The following is a 17,559-nucleotide window of genomic DNA, read 5'->3' as shown; positions in this document are numbered from 1 at the left end:
ATTTCTTCCATTTAATATCTAGAATATCTGTAATACATAATTAATTCAACCATTTTATTGTCCCTTTATTTTTCTTCTCCTATTTTCCGAACGTTAAAATGAATAATTAAAATATAAGTCCCTCGCAAATATTACTATTTACTATTTTCGTATCGATAAAACGATTGATATCTAATAAATTGTTAAATATAATTAACAAAAATAGAATTCCAATTAATAAAACCGAAAATTCGAAATTTGTATATTCTATTCTTACAAATTCCAGTCCACTACAGCTACGAGGCGCTGCAATAAGTTTGAAGGTGTTATAATAAGTTTCCCTGCTGCGGCGAGGCTCAAAATAAGGTTAGGTTCGGCGTGAAAAAGACACAGGTATAATAATGTATGCAAGATTTCATCTTGCATGCAGAGAAACGCAAGCGGCGTTGAGACGTTTTTTAAACGGTGGAACGAATTTGCAACCTGTTTTTGAATTATTGAACAGGGGTGACGCAACGTCGGGACGCGCCATGAATTCATTATGGTATACGCAAAAGGCGGTCGACTTGTCTGATGGTTAAAATGCGAGAGAGGGACTCGTTCATGGCACACGACCGATGTGGGTGGGTGACACAATAACGATAATTATCACCTTAGTAATTAGCATTGTTACCATTCGTGGCCCGTGCACCGGATCTTCGGGTCAAAAATGTGGTACGTATTATTCCCCTGCTTGAATCCATTCTGTTTGTCCCACTGAGTGTATTTATTGCACGATGACACATTAGAAATTAATAGTATTTGAATAATATTTATTATTACATGAATTATATTTTCGTTGATGTATTTTCCAATATTATGTAATTTTATGTGTATACAGCGAGGAGGTTAGGTTTTAACTAAAATTATTGGCACACAGTTGTATTTGTTATATTAATTAATTACTATTGTCACGCTTAACAATACTTTTCTCCTCAATACCTTTGCTAGATCAATAAAAATTTGATAACCATGTTACAAACTTTCATCCTTTTAATTGTAGCTTTTATCTTGTCCCATTCTTTTTCTGAATAATTCTGATGTTTATGATTTGTCATTAAAAGAAGGAAATACTCTTCTGCATGCAGCGCTTCTGAAACATCCTGTTGAAACATCGTGTCAATATCCTTTAAAAGTAAAAAGTTTCTTCTCAACTTACGCAGATATAAAATTCAAACAAATCAGATCTAAAACAAATCTTCGAACGAACTGAAGTCTTTAAAAATTCTGAAAACATCTGTAATTTTGTTATCATTATAAATAGTAGAAGTTTTGTGTCTTAGCTTCAATGTATTCCGTGAAATCTATGTTACTCAGTGCTTTTGCGCACATTATTACTGATAAGTTTGTTATCTCTGTCGATGTATATATGTCCAAGTTTTCCTTGAGAAAATGGGTTAATATTAAAGTCTAGTACTATAACGTAGTACCAGTTATCCAATTTCTTTTGATATTAAACCACTAAAACAATGGCTAATTGAGGTAAGTTTACAATAAACAAAAATAAATATACAATATTCATTAAGAATCATTTATTAAAAGTAATAAAACATAATTTCCAGTGATAATTTACTTATCGCGAATTTTATACTATACTATATTCACGAAGATCATCGATATCATATTTTTATATTTTTTACGTTATAACTTTAATTTTTCAACAAAACTAAAATTTAATTTATATACTTTCCTTTTAAAACCTCGAATCTTTTTCACAATAATTAAAACTCCATTATCCGCGAATTACGTAATTTTTTATTATAGAAAAATAACATGTTTGTACATTTCTGTCATTCTCCTGCTATCATATAAATAAAAGCTAAGAATAAAGAAAATTTACAAAGATATATCACACGCGCTGTAAATGAAAAACAAAGATAGTTTTAAGATAAGATTAAACACCCTATAATCAACGCAAGTATTTGAACATTCGCGCGCCCTTCGTGTTATAGCACCACGCTGCTCTATCTAGTAACTTTCCTTGCTCTCAAAATGTCTGTAAACTTCACTTCCAAAAATTTCCAAATAATCTTCTACTTCTCTACAAATTCTACAAACCAAAATCATTTACAAAATCTCGTGCAAACTTCTCAATTAAAATATCAAACATTCTGGTGTGTAATTTAGTGGATCGATTTCTGCAACGTGATACATGGCGCCATCTCGTCAACGAGAAGTTTGTTGCATCGTTGCATGTTCCATGGCAGTAGGCGACCCTGTGTTTTGTCAGGTAGATAGGTTGCTCGTTCCTTCTTCGAACGTGAATTTCAATTCGAAAACCCGTCAAATAAGAGGAAGTACGATGTATACAATATATAGCGGGCACCGAAACTCTTGTCGATCGTTTCGTTTAAGAATCGTCTCGGTCCAAGTGGAAAAAATCGCGCGCATGTTTTAGGTTAAACCGTACGGAGTCGGTCGAGTACATAACAATGCGCTGCGTGAGAAATTCATACGGTGAAAGTCTGTTGGACGTCGTGCAATCGGAATTCCGACGAAGCGAACGTTGTCGCGGTCTCTTCGCCGCTTTCTGACCGCCTTCCTCTTTGATCGTGCGTGCATCTCATCGTGTGCGTTTCGTTCGCGGTGCAACAACAGTCTGGTAGGGGGCAAGAGAGGGAGAGAGACAGCGAGAAACAGAGAGGGAGAAAAATGCCGAGGATGCTCGAGTGGCGATGATTCCGCTCAAATTTCGCCGCTGTCCAATTTCATATAGGATTTCCCCGCATTGCACATGCAACGAGTGACGGTAAACAGATTCACGTTCCGACGAACATACGCGCTCGCGGAATGGAAATCTAACTGCTCTCCAAACTGTTTTCCTCCATCGAAAGGTAATCGATGTTTTTACCCCCTCAGGACCATATTTATTTATCTTATTTTTCCCTTTTCTTATCTTTGAGAATCTAACATGTTTCTACTTTACTTGATGCGCTTAATCTCTTTTTTTTTAATTTATCGTAGTTCGCATTTTTTTTAAACGCATTCTTCTTATTTTTATTTTGAAATTAATTACATGAGCTCTTTTGTGTACATTTACTAATATTATTAATGAAATGTTATAAGTTATTCTTTTTAAAAAGGTTTATATAATGATAATAAATTTGGTAATGAAGTAATTAATATTCTATAAGTACCAGCTGATTGTCCTATTCAATATAAGATTGCAATAAAAATTTATAACATATCAATCAAAAAATAATTTTGCAAGAGGGTCCTAATGTTTTTATTTCTGACCTATCATAGCCTTGAATTATTTTTAAAAATAGTTTAGAAAGGCAGAGAATATACATCTTGCATGGTTGAGATTCTTTCCTATCCTGCATGAAAGCTCACCATCGTAAAAGTACTAATCTGGTACGTCTGGTGTGATCTACTATTTATGCCAGGCTTTTTTGTACGCACAAAGCAATGCATGGCATGGCATGTGCCAACAACTCTTCTCCTTGCCACTAAACATTATCTCATTTCCTGTTCAAGGAGAAGCAAAAATGAATGATAAATAATATATTTGTATCATTCTATATACCTACGTAAGCCTCTGTTACTAATTGTTTCCTGTGTATGCATTGTATGGAAATAAAAATAAACCAACTTAACATTATTGAGTAATTGTTCTTCTCCTACCACTGAATTGATCCTTGTATTAATATTGTAATTTATGAATAAATAAATCATTTCCTTGTACTATGCTTCTTTCCTTTATTTTTTATGTGCCAATTATGATAATTATATTTAGTTTCATGTTCAAGTTTATTTATTCCTTGTGTATTGACATAAACAAACACTATAATCCATTTATCTTCCTTTCAGGGTAATAGAATAATTGAACATGGCAGATGATGAGGGTACAGAATGGCTGCAAGAACTGTTGCACGATGTTCAACTTTCACAGTTTTTCACCAGAATAAGAGATGACCTACAAGTCACTCGACTACACCACTTTGACCATGTACAACCGGAAGATCTTGAACAGATAGGATTAGGAAAGCCAGGTATTAGAAGATTACTAGAAGCAGTGAAGAAAAAGAGAACTACACAATGGAAGAAAAGCTTGATGACCAAGATCAGGCCTGGAAGTAGCACAAAAAGCAATAAAAGATCTTCTCAACCAGTTGAAGGTTCCTCAGTGCTAACATGTCTTATTCAAGATAAAGATGTGACACTATCTGATAAACTGGGTGATGGTAGTTTTGGTGTAGTGAGACGTGGACAATGGACTTCTCCTTCTGGTAGGATATTACCAGTTGCTGTAAAAGTTCTAAAGGCTGATGCTCTGACTCAGCCAAATGTTATTGAAGATTTTGTGGCAGAAGTTCAAGCAATGCACACATTGGATCATCACAATCTCATTAGGTACATATCTTTGAAAATAGACTGTGAATTCTTATGTAGATTAATGTTTTTATAAACAATTAAAAAATAGAACCTAGACAAAGATTTGTTTATAATGAGTGCCATACTTGAAATATTTTATATATTAAATTTAAGGTGTAGGACGTGTTGAGTGTTATTAAAATACTCTGGTGTTTAACTTCAACAATGTTTATTTCGATGTCGAGTGCGCGTCGTTTTAGGTCGTAACGTGACGCACGTCCAGCTCAGACGATGTAGATACAGAATTGATACAAACTCGATACAGACTCGCTACGAACTAACCGTGACTATCTGTCTGACTGACTAACCGTGCGACTACCAGCGACTACCGTGAACTCCCATGAAATGCCATCAACGTCTATGAGCGGCTATCCCGAGTTTTTCCTCGTTTCCCTTTTTATAGGGTGCCGAGATCCTCGAAAGAGAGTTTCCTTCCGAGGTGGGGATGGAAAAACTCGTAGGCAATAAAACAATAAATTTTATCTTCGACGCCGCTTCGCGGGCTATGTGAACAACATGTGTGTTTCAACCCTGGAACTTTCTTTGCGGCCATGGGCCGCTACAAATGTTTAATAAATGCATAAAAATTCACAGTCTATCAATAAAGTAAATTAATTTGACAATATTAATTAAATAAATACATTTCTTTCCAGGTTATATGGAGTAGTGTTATCACAACCGATGATGATGGTGACAGAACTAGCCCCACTGGGAGCCCTGCTCGATTATCTGCGAAAACAGTGCAGTCAAATTTCAGTATTAACGTTGTGTAACTACGCTTTGCAAGTGGTCACGGGTATGGCATATTTAGAAGCGAAACGTTTTCTGCACCGCGACTTAGCTTGTAGGAACGTTCTTCTAAGTTCAGTGGACAAAGTGAAGATCGGTGATTTCGGCCTAATGCGAGCACTGCCGCAACAAGAAGACTGTTATGTGATGACTGAACATAAAAAAGTGCCGTTTCCTTGGTGTGCTCCAGAATCACTAAAAGCGCGTAAATTCAGTCACGCGTCGGATGTGTGGATGTTTGGTGTGACATTGTGGGAAATGTTAACGTTTGGTGAAGAGCCGTGGGTAGGTTTAAAAGGATCGGAGATTCTTCGAAAAATAGACAAGGATGGTGAACGATTACACGAACCAGAAGCAACACCACCAGATATGTACCAATTAATGCTTCGTTGCTGGGCTCGGGAGCCTTCAGAACGACCAACCTTCGCTTCTCTAAAATCTTCTCTCACAGGAATGGTCCCAACTGTAATGAAAGCTATCAGTCACTTCACGATGGCTGGCAAAATGACCATAGAACAGGGTGATCAGATAGTCATTTTAGACGGACGGCCGGAGAATTATTGGTGGAAGGGTCAGAACCAGCGAAGTTTTCAAATTGGGCTTTTCCCTCGTTGTTTTGTCGATCCTATGAGACGAAAACAGCGTGAAGACATCAGCAAGCCGTTGGAGAATTCTTTTATCCATACTGGCCATGGTGCACCTTTTGGTAAAAGTTGGGGTAGTCCTATTTACATCGACGACGTGTATCTTCGAAATCCTATGGAGCCACCCGATGTCGTTGGAGTAACTGTTCCTCCAGATAGTCTCGTGAAGGATAAATACTTCGGTACACCAAGATCGCGAAAACAGTTTAATTATACAAAATTACAGAATGATATCGGAGCTAGTCCTGTGAAAACGTTGAACGCCTCTGTTCCTAGTGGCAGTCAGGAGGGCAGTTTGATAGATCTGTCCCCGGAGGAAATGGTGAACACGAGTGAGGCGCAATCGGACACTGCCTGTCGACGAGTCGTCAATATCCTTGACGAGCCAATTGACGATTTGGAACGGCAACAACAGACGAGTTGGCAGGATGAGGATCCTCGAACTTATGCCAACTTCCCTGGCAACGTCGACCCGGCTTATTCAGATCCGTTCGATACTTCTTCGGTATTTATGAAGCTGCCTCATTCGAGATATTACAGTCACGTTCCATCCGACGTGAGTAGTAGGTATTTCAAGACACAAACGTATGGAAACGTGCAAAATCAGGACGTTGGCGGTAGCAGCCAGGACAGTACAAATTATTTTACACCAGAGTCCGGCTCAGATGTGAACCATTATTCCCTTAACCTGAGCAAGGAGAGTAGAAATGATAGTATCAATTTGAACGTGAACGTGGACACGGAGGAAAATAATGCATATAGTCAGAATCACTATAGTGAGATCGATAAGCCTAGTCCACCTATGGCAAATTGGTCTAATTGGCCCGAGGATATGCAAAGTGAAGCGCAGACATACGTGAATGTCTCTAGTCGGAACTTGCAGACCTCCGACGCGCCTCCTCCTCCACCTGTGGCTCCCAACGAGAGTCCTCCGAAACCAAAATCGAATCACGATTTGGCCCAAAGTTTGAATGAGCTAACAATTAATTCTTGCAATGTTTCTCCTAAAAAGTTGGACCCCACTTTCTTAGCTGAGCTGGAGAAGCATTTAGGTGAAAAGGAAGCGAGCAAGAACATGATCACCAGTCAACAGAATCCAGATTCGTCTGATCCGTATGCGTCTGTTAATAAATTACAAGATAGTACAATTCCAGCATTAAGGCCTCCACCTCAGACTATCAAACGCAAGTCTCCTCAGATGGACTATAGAAGCACCAATCTACCTAGCAAGGTTCAGAATTCGTGGCCATCGAAGAGTACGAACATACAGCAGCCTCCCAGGCCGCAGCCTGAACAACGCTTAGAAACGGCAACAGAACAGATGGTGGGTCAAATCTGGCAACAGTCTCAAGCTCAGCAGCATAGTGCCTATGGTACTGCTCAGGGTAACCTGAATCTGTTGCAAATAGCTCCTAGCAATGTGTCCAAGCCAACCTTCAACCACGCACAGAACTCGTTACCGACGGCAAACCAGGCTAGCCACTTTCCAAATCCCACATTACCAACTGGCAGTCATGGGATAACGCAGATTCAAAATGATCTTCACCAAGCACACTCCAGCAACGTTTCAAAGCCTCCAAATGTGGTGTTTTCGGAACAAGTGTACGCAGAGTTGAAACAGACTGTACCAAACCTAGACCAACTGTCTCAAAACGAGTTTAATACGCTATATAACAAGACAGTGCAGCAGAACATTCTAAGGAACTATTATGCAGCTAGTACGTCGGGTGCAGGTGATTCAGCCAGCAATCTAAGTCATAGTCACTACTTGGAGGGAGCTGCAGCCAGCTCCCAGGCTCGTTCTGGTCAGACTACGAGGAATATTTTTGGTCAAGGTCATCCCTGTGACTTTAGTCCTCACCTGAAGCAGCCTCCGGTATACAATCCTCCGCCTCCAGCAACGTGGAGTCCCATGAAATCGGTTCAAAACGATCTTGGACAAGGCCAGACTGCAATGAAGTCCAATTTAGCTAGCAATTTGGCTAACAGTCCCAATCTACTTCAGCTCACGCACACTAACCAGCCTCAAGAGGGCGCCATGACGCTGCAAGCATCCTCGACGAGATGTCTGCCTCCTCAGATGACAGAGACGGTCGTTAATACTCAATTAGCCCCCTCCACGTCCGCGTACCCCTCTGGTGTCAGCCCCCCATTGACCGCGGCCTCTCAACAGCTGGTCATGTCCCTCAACGATGAATTTCGAGCGAACAAAGTAATGAAGGTGCAGAGAGAGGCAGCTGACGCATCACAACAGGAAATACTCATCGCGCTACAGGCAACTGGCTGGGACACTAATCAAGCGGCCAAACAGATCCTGAAAGACAGGCAGGCGAAGATCGAGTCCCTTTTTAGGTAAGTTTGAAATTAATTTGAACTAGTGGTTAGATGGTTTTGCGAATTTAAGGAAATGAATGAGAAGAGAACTTCGAGAGATGCGGAGTTGAAGGATTTTTTCGAATCTATACAATTTTTATTATCTTCTGGATAGGGTTAGGTTTGGACTAAATTTTAACACCTTGCCATACTGTTACGAGTTTGAGCCAAACCTGAATATCACGAGTCAGACTCATGGTCTAATTTCATGTTAAACGTGAATATCACGAGTCTCACTCGGGTCAAGTATGAATGTATCGAATGGTGTCTTTCTTAAACACAGGCGCGGCTATCAACGCACTCAGTCGCACGATCTCATGTTTCAAGTTCCGACGTTCTGTGTCCGTCGCTTCGGCTCTTTCCCTGACCATTCGGGCGCAACGTTTGGGTTTTCGATTCTACCGAGTTAAATGGTATAGCAAGGAGTTAATTAGACGTGGATCAATTTAAAATTAAATTTGGGTTAAGTTAGTAGAATTTCTATTATATTTTGGATTCTGATATTGGTATTAGTAAAATTGCAATATTTTATCTGTCGTTTTCCTTTCTTTAACTCCTTGTTTCATGGCTTTCTCATGGATTTATATATCGTGTTACTCTAAAGCAAGACATTGAAACATTATACGTAGCTTGTGGTCAGCAGTCTTAGCGTCTTGTAGGTTGAAGACAGACTCAGCGTGTTTTCTTTTTTAATTGATCTTGCATATAAGAGTAGCTTCTATTCCTTGAATGTCATCCATAATCCACTTTATGCGTGTGATTCCTTATTATATTTCATTCGTATAAATTAAATATTATATATATTTCTTTAATCGAGTGATTTACATAATTTCCAGTATTCTGTATATTCAAACAGATCGTAACGTTTCGAAAAGAGAGGTTAGAATTTCTGCGCGTCTATCTTTTCTCTGAGAAAGTACTGTTTAATATTCCTTTCACTTTTTAACCAATTATCACGTTGATGTCAATATCTTTCGAGTATATATTTCAACTACTGCTATGCTTGCTATCTATTTATAGATCTCCCGAAATTTCTCCAAATAGATATCCACAGAAAGTTCTTGATTTTATAAGTTTCACGATTAATACGCTATAGACCAAAAGTTTGAAATCGCTGTGTATTTTAGAAATTAAATATTTATGTATTATGAAAGTACTACGTTTGTGAATTTAGTGCAGCCATAATTAAAAAACCAGCTGTACATATATTATATCAAAACATAAATAGAGTTCTATTATATTACTTCGGCTAATCCATTAAGGACCACTCGGTGACGCAAAATAAATATAGCTTATCTCATAAAGACGATCACCGTGGGCAAGGAAAGACTTTACCATTGTGCTGTAAAACCTTCGGATTTCTTCTCAATGCTAATAAGCGGAGTTCAATAATATAAATTAATGAAAAACCCTTTTTTGCATAAAATTTGTACGTTAATGAATTAACGATCGTTCAGTAACCTATTTGGATAAAATATCGTGGTTTTTCGAATTGTACAATGAAGCTGAACGTTGGGAAAATGACGCAATCAATTATTGTAATTTCAGATTGGGCTTGGCAGATCGACAACAGTGCGAGGGTGCTCTGAAGCAGACTGAATACGATGTAGATTTAGCGGCTTCCCTTTTGTTAGATCAGGTCAAATGAAGTCAGATATTAAAAGCGAGCGCGCTCTTATTGAAGATATTGTAAAGTAACTATAGCAGTAAATATAGGTATATGTATTTATAAACGATAGCCATACAATGCGTAAAACGAGGCTACGGGCTCCAAGTATAATTAATTGTCTGCTGAAAAAGACATCTTCTTAAGACTACGATACCGCGTCTCGTAAACGTAAAGCCACCCTAAAATTCCAAATTCTATAAATTCACATTTTATAGTATTAAACCGTTTATTATCTTTATTATTGTTAATTCGTGCTCTTCGTATTATTTAATAGGGCGGGGGGGGGGAACAATTTTCCACCGGAATCTTATTTTTAAAATTATTTTCACGAAAATATGAATTTGTAGAAATATTATATAGAAACAGAAATAATGTGAACATGTTCGGGCTGGTTTTATAATTACGAGATAGATAGGATATTTAAAATTTTTCGAGGCTCTATGAAAGATTATAAAATAATTTCCGTGAAGGGAATGAGTATTGATATTTTTCTACTTATTTTCTCTTTTATTTTTACTCCCCTCTTGTTTTATTACAATTTGGTGAAAACGAAGGAGCACAAGTTGCATTCCAGAAATTAGAGAAGAAATAAAGAAAAATTGCGTGAGCTACCGTAGCGAATCGTGTCTCCGAAAGTAGAAAATAAAATTGTTACTGTTGGGCCAGCGTGTAACTGCAACATCGACGCAGAATGCTTTACGACAAGAAGGATGGCTGGGGATGAAAGTAAGTTTCTTTCCTTCTCCTTCTTCTTCTTTTTTTTTTTTTTTTTTTTTTGGAGAATGTTCGAGTCACATAGTTTTTAGGATATGTGCTTCTTATCAAACAGAAAGTATATATATGATTTATATATTGTTCATTGTATTCTGTAAAAGTATTGTTCAACAGTGATTTTTTAAATGAGTAATTTTCGTAAAGCAGGAATATTTAATTAATTTCTGAAGTATTATATAAATCGATGCCCTTTATGTTAGAATACTCAAGATTTTTTTTTATGTGAACGTATTCATTGTTTGTATAAAAAAGGTTCAACGAATTTATGGACATGTTATTCATTTATGGTGTAATTTTCATGCCGTGAAAGTATTCTTCCATATTTTGAATAAATCAAATATTATAATAAATCCTGTATTTTTAAGAGGATTTAATTAGTGAAGCTAGTGAAAAGACTTGTATATCTTTATTTTAAAAAAAGAGAGTCTTCCTAACATTGTGAATGTTTATGCATTTATGGAAAATTAAAAAACTCACACGCTGTATCTAATATACAAAAATATAGACAATATAAAAAGTGAATGAGATATTCGTTACAGGAATTAAAGTATTAACTGAGATAAAGAAAAACTAATTTTCTAAAGCTGCAATCTAAATTAAGATATTTTTAAATCAATCTCCACTTCTCTCAAAGCACTAGAATTATAGAATGTTTCATAAATTTTTATACTAATTGATAATTACAAATTAAATTAAATTGAATTTAGACAAGGTCTATCAAAGTAGAGAAAATTATTTGCATGAACAATTGGAATTTAAATATTTACCCAAGTAATTTGTATAAACATTCCTCAAAGAACAAACAAAAACACATCTCTCTATATTTGCACCATAAATGAATGAAGTGGTCATAAGAGTTAAACGGTTACTATATTCGACCATTTCAGTTGGAATCTGAAGCTCTTCTCATCAACAAATTCTTCTATGCAAATAGATTCACGTGACCGCAAGTAAATCTCACAGAAGAACCATGTGTGTTCCATATAAGCTGTGTCAATTCCGTGAAAAAAATGAGAACTCTTCCATGGCCGCTGTTTCATGAATATTTATGACAGTATCACTGTGAAAGTGCTTGTAATCGCCTGACTTTTTATGATCGAATTCCACAAGAAAATCGCAGAGAAATTGCAATTGATGGTGTCATCGATGACTAGACGAAAAATTCATTTGCCGCAAGAACAATTAAATCATTCTGTTAGAGAAGAAGAATTTTAGCTTGGTAATTCTTGGACTCTCTTGCACGATAATTTCACTTAAAATAATTTAACGAATTGTACTTTAGTTTCTGTCGTTCAAACAGGGCATAATCCCCTTCTTGTACCATAATTTATTAACTGGTGGTGAATAGACAAAGGACACGTCATTTCTTTAAAGATTATATTTTCTGACGATCTAATTTTCCTTTGGTCCGCCAATTAAACAACTACAAGCTTTTGTAGATTTGCATTGCAAGGAAATTGTATAAATAAGAGTCAATTCTAAGATAAATTTTAACATGGATACTTATCTGTACATTTCAATTTATGAAGTTAATGAATGTGATCTCCTGAGAACGGCCCGGTCGTGATCTTTCGTACGTGAAACACGATATACGGATTAAAACGTGGCAAACTCTAAAATTAAGTAAAATGAAGTTGACGCTCTCGCGGCGCTAGTGTCGCTCCACTAATATCGTCATCGTGTTAATATTATTTTATACGTTTGAATAAATGAAGATTCTGCTGTATAACAAGTTTTAAGAGTTTAGCAAGGACCAATTATCATTGCAAAGAGCTTCGGGTCCAACTGACCAAAACCAGAAGCACATAGAGAATTCCTGACGGGCACAATTCTGTGCGAGCAACGTTCTGTCAATTCGAATTGCATGATCAGCACACAAAGCCAGCTTAGCCGCCAGTTGGGGCAAAAACTGTCTCCGATCTGGCATAGTTCTAGCCTTAAACGTACACATGGTTGTCGAGTAAAAGCAATGCAATCGTGGCTGACGAAAGCGTTCGAGTCCGATAGAAATACAGTGACTCACGAAAGTGTTTGCATACCTATCGTAGAAAACTTTGATATATATATATATATATATATATATATATATATATTATACATGCTATACACAGGGGTACAGTTTAGGTTGGGGTTAGGTTGGGGTTAGGTAATCATAGTAGAATCGGGCAAGGGGTGATTCTACGTGAAAAAAAAAAAAAAATAAGGAAAAATCTCGGGATAACATTTTTTCATTTTTCTTTTTCGAGAAAATCGAGTTTGAAAATTTGGTAAGTAGATTTAATTTCGGTCTGAACAAGGATAAATAATCGACATTTATCATGCTTTAAATTGCACTTGAAAATAAGACAAAAATGAAGAATACAATTGTTTTCATAGGAAACTGCATTTCCGAGAAAAATAAATTAGAAACTGTGTCGTGCGTGCTCGCGTACACGCCAGACCAATTCGTTTTCAAGTAAACGTATTCAAACGTTATTTTCTTGGAAATGAGGCATTGAACGGAAAAGTTTCGACGTATTTGCGTGTGTATAATAACCCCGTATTGATTATTTACTCATACCTGTGCTGCATGTGGTCGAGCTAAGGTACATTCGACAAATTTTCAAAGTTGATTTTTTCGGAAACGAAGCATCCAATGAAAAAATTGCATTCCATATTTTCGACTTATTTTTTCACGTAGAATCAGCCCCTGTTCGATTGTATTACGTTTCTCGTCCGACCCCGCATAATTTTGAAATTTTATTAGCATTATAACGAGAAATCGTGGTTACGTTGGTGAAGTCCGTAGTGATTTTGGAACCAATTTCCTATCTCGTTACAATGCTAATGAAATTTCAAAATCTTTCATACATGGCACGTAATGTGTACATAATATATATGGCAAGATTTCTACGAGTATTCGAATATTTTGATGAGCTGCTGTAAATGTACATGTGTATAGAAACGATTTGATACTGCATACAGGGGGGAAAGAGATTGCCAAGTAGCGAGAAGTGTTGAATTTTTGTAACTGTGATATGCATTACTAAAGGCTCTAGCGTTCAGAAATAGAAAGAAAATGAGAGAGAACGAGAAAGATTTGTTGTCCTTATTTAGAATTAGCGATATACCGACTAGGTTATACTCGTCCAATACGAGAAGTGTACATAGCCGTTTCTAGCGACTGAGTTAATATTATACGATTCCTTTTTCCCTTTTTCTTCTTTTTCTGACCAATGCGAGGTCAATTAGTTCAAAAGACGTTCGAGCGTAATTGGGACGTGTGCTTGATCGTTTCTCCTAACTTTCACTACCGTTGTATTCTTCTGTGCAGAAAGGAGTTACATATTTGGTAGATTCCTTTGATATTGATTGGTCTTTGCATTAAATTTTCAATAAATCGAAAAGTTATCGATTACTGGTTGATTTTTTTCTTTTGTTTAAAATTCAATTTGATCGAACTTGATGCTAGATTTAATCGCGCTGTATTCTTCGATTTACTTTAGATCCAATAGCATTTCTCTGTCGTCAACAAATTATAATATACTATCAGGTTTAAATTCGAAAAGATCGTTGTTCGTTCCAATTTCATGTTAAAGGATTTCGTCAGTATATGGACATTTTATCAAATACTTGTAAAATAGGGTCTATCCCTAATTTAAACTGTATAATTTAAAAAACTATTATACATTTATGAAAATTCCTTTCTGTACAGAAACAAGTTGTACAATGAAAACGGGAAACACTGTGATTGTCATACGACAAAAGCCACCCAATCCGTATTTTCCAAATTTAACCTAAAAAGTCATTATTTTTCTAAGTCAATTCGTTTTTAACAAAATAGAAAGATAATAAACGAGGAAACTATAAAAATACGACATTGGCAGAGTTTCCCATTTCCATTCCACGAACACATCTTACCCGATCGACTGACATCTCGATATAGTTCGATTATGGTGTGCACAGAGCGCGCAGGAAAATACAAAAGCGCGCTATTCCATTGCGATACCGAAAGTTCAGTCAAGATGAGATAACTCGTGTTTGAAAAATCATGCGAGATACGCTCTCTAATTAATTTCTTGAAATCGAATGTCCGACTCCTAACCTACTTTAATCCAATGTTTCCTAAAATGTACGCGGACGCTTATGTGTGTCATGGCTGCCGTTATGGATCGAAAAAAATGTTCGATACATCGCCAATAAAACGTAAATGACCTGAGATTCAGGATTTCTTTCATTTACATGGTCAATATATCATGGTTAATTAATGTTAATGGTTCACATAATTGAAGTTAGGGAAATATATAACTACCTAACCCTAAACCTTATGATGGGTCCCTAGGGTTTATAGGATTTCTATGGATTCATAGGATCTAAGCGATTCGTGGATCAGGAGATTTCTAACTAACGAGCCTTTAATCTAGAAAGTTATTGTTATATATTTTACCACTTTGACTATTATTGAACGTTGTTTGGGAAGTCTGTAGAAAAGTTTAACAAAGTTTCAAAATTTAGAAATTTAAAATTTGATAAATAAGTTTTCTTTCAAAAATTCTTCGCTGCCTACTGACTTAATCGATCATGTTTCGAAAGACCGTCTCTCTCCTCTTCTTCTAACATGAATTCTTTTAGCAGACAGCGAAAAGCAAAGACCGGATCAAATTTCATAGATCGAATTTCATGCAATTACTAGTGAATTAAATTGGCTCGGCTAAAACCCTGACGCCACCTTGATGATGCATTGCCCCTCTTACGACCAAATACTACGAAGAGATGATCAAGCAAGGAGTTAATTATCAAATATAAACTCCAACTAGAATTTACTCAAATTCATCTTAAACTTGAAAGAACACAATGAAACTTTCCAAACAACCCACCACTATAGTTGTTCAATATCAATGTTACTATAATGACTATCTTAATATTTCTCACCGTCTTTGAGCTTGCCTGGATTTCTCCATAAATACCATCGGGCTACGCAGACATTTTAAACGCCACATACACAATAATGGAGGAATCTTCCAAACGAACCTAACCTATGAAAGTACAGAATTAAGTTCAGAATAAAAGTTCAGAATTTTGAGGATTTAAGACATAAATATTCAGAAATTCTGCTCTTACCAGTTAATCGTGACAGATTAATGTTTTAATAAAAAGAAATCGTCCGAGTGCTATCGATGTATGGACTTTTACGTTGAAACAGGAAGATGGCTGATCGAAAAAGGAACAAAGACGGAAATTGTCGATGTTCGGTTGAACGCATCAAGGAAAGTAGAGGATGATTCCGGCTTTCTACCAGTTTCAGTTTTCGATAGACCGGAACCTGGTGAATGTTAGCGAGTTTGGGCGGAAAACAAGAGTATTTTGTTATGGACGCCATCATGGTACAGCTCTTCAGGGACGAATCTATTAAGGGCGGATAAAGATGATTTATTTTTATTTTTCTAAAGAAGGATTCTTACTTAAAATTGTCCAGTTTTGTATCTGTTTTATTGTTCATCGATAGCAGCAACATATGGCCAATAAAACAAAAGGGCTTTATACAATGAAGAGTACTTATTCAAAATAACGTCCATAGTAATTTTTGAAATCGTGATTGAATTTTTAAAAAGAACTTAGATATATGCACCAATGTCCCTGAAGAGACAAAATGTATCAGCTGATCGACAAAAAAAAAAAAAAAATCGAAGACATCTATTTCCCTTGATTATTTATTTGTGATTATCGAAAGGACCTTCAGTTCGACTTTGTAATTCTAATTAATTTTTATCTAGTACCCACTAATGTTCATTTGTGATCATAGCGTTATTACGTTTTACAGCTGCCTTGTGATTGATTGAACCTTCGATTGTATTAAATGTATCGATTAATTATATTTTGTATACTGATTTTATCGTCACTTTCTTTATTTTCCTTGACTGTTTTCTCTTATTAACGCGTGTTATAGACTTTACAGGCATCGTTCGCAAAAATATCCGCACTTTTAAATGCCTTAAATGCAAAGCTTTTAAATGCCTAGAAGAACAAAAGTGCTCAAAATAAATTTTCAAAGATATTGAGGGAGAGAGTGAACGAAGTGCGATATTTTACGAAGATTACTTTAAAGACCATGAATAATACATGAGACAATATTTATGTATCCTATCACGGTGATTTAAAAACTTAAAAATTATCGATTACATTAAAAATTGTACATGTCTTTAAATCTGTTTAAATCTCTTTACATCATAATCACGAACAAATAGTATACATGCTCGTAAACAATGCCTATAACTCTATCGACGCCATATTTATATTAATTTCCCGCCAAACCTAACCTAAATCGTGAGAACGAAGTACAACGAAGCCAATAAAACTAGCTCATATTATCTATAATTAGTCAAGCTTGATGAAATATTGTATTTTATTACGATAGTCTTACATGTTCAATTCTACGATCGTGTAATTAGATAATTTCTCCTCAATCATGTTAACTCCACGCGAACGCCATGTTTTTCGTAGAATCATGCCGGTAGCACGATTTAATTGACCCGCCTGAGGTATCAAGCAACAGGTATCTGTTCGCGTGTACTTCGTACGTGTAATTAAACCGCGTTGACGATCGTTTCTTGAAAAGGCTGATGAAAGTTTATTGCGTAATCATGTGGTACGCATGGGAAGTTTAAATTGCCGCTCAAAGAAATAACGAGCCACGGCAAGAACGTCGTCTCGATGGTTCTTTCGTTCGGATACATTTCAGAAGCGACATTCAGTGAATGTAGCTTGTTTAAGTTTTGATTGATTTACGGCTATGCCTTTTTGGAAACTTTAATGGAAACATTTACAGATATTCAAATAATTATTACATTAATTAATCACGAATGAATTATTCCATTAGCTTTTTTCGTTATACAGCGATTATCATCAACTTTCATTTTAGGAATTGCATGAAAACGT

The 17,559-nt window shown here is 36.3% G+C and overlaps 1 protein-coding gene across 3 annotated transcripts; it reads left to right on the top strand.

Annotated features, from left to right (window-relative positions):
• Positions 1-285: 285 nt before the first annotated feature.
• LOC100647202 (activated Cdc42 kinase Ack) lies at positions 286-16,514 on the top strand. Of its 3 annotated transcripts, XR_007226740.1 has the most exons (6): positions 1,982-2,852; positions 3,832-4,374; positions 5,049-8,180; positions 9,750-10,596; positions 11,579-11,863; positions 11,945-16,514. XR_007226740.1 is itself a non-coding variant. In XM_012317569.3 (5 exons), exons 3-5 carry the CDS (start codon positions 3,851-3,853, stop codon positions 9,847-9,849), a joined length of 3,756 nt encoding a protein of 1,251 aa, XP_012172959.2. In that variant the 5' UTR covers positions 286-372; positions 485-693; positions 3,832-3,850; the 3' UTR covers positions 9,850-10,368. The 3 variants fall into 3 exon arrangements, 1 of the variants encoding a protein (XP_012172959.2); XM_012317569.3 differs by lacking the exons at positions 1,982-2,852; positions 11,579-11,863; positions 11,945-16,514 and adding exons at positions 286-372; positions 485-693 and having other exon boundaries at positions 9,750-10,368; XR_007226739.1 differs by having other exon boundaries at positions 11,579-16,514.
• The last annotated feature ends 1,045 nt before the right edge of the window (positions 16,515-17,559 follow it).

Source organism: Bombus terrestris, chromosome 16, assembly GCF_910591885.1.
Source record: "Bombus terrestris chromosome 16, iyBomTerr1.2, whole genome shotgun sequence".
Classification (NCBI taxonomy): domain Eukaryota; kingdom Metazoa; phylum Arthropoda; class Insecta; order Hymenoptera; family Apidae; genus Bombus; species Bombus terrestris.
Note: the sequence above shows the minus strand (reverse complement) of the source record. Positions and strands in the feature narration are given on the sequence as shown.

Excerpts from the sequence above, each read along its gene's own strand:
- LOC100647202 (XM_012317569.3), top strand. The coding sequence starts at position 3,851 with ATGGCAGATGATGAGGGTACAGAATGGCTGCAAGAACTGTTGCACGAT. Across the intron at positions 4,375-5,048 it reads GATCATCACAATCTCATTAG|GTTATATGGAGTAGTGTTAT; the intron begins GTACATATCTTT and ends ATTTCTTTCCAG. Across the intron at positions 8,181-9,749 it reads AAGATCGAGTCCCTTTTTAG|ATTGGGCTTGGCAGATCGAC; the intron begins GTAAGTTTGAAA and ends TTGTAATTTCAG.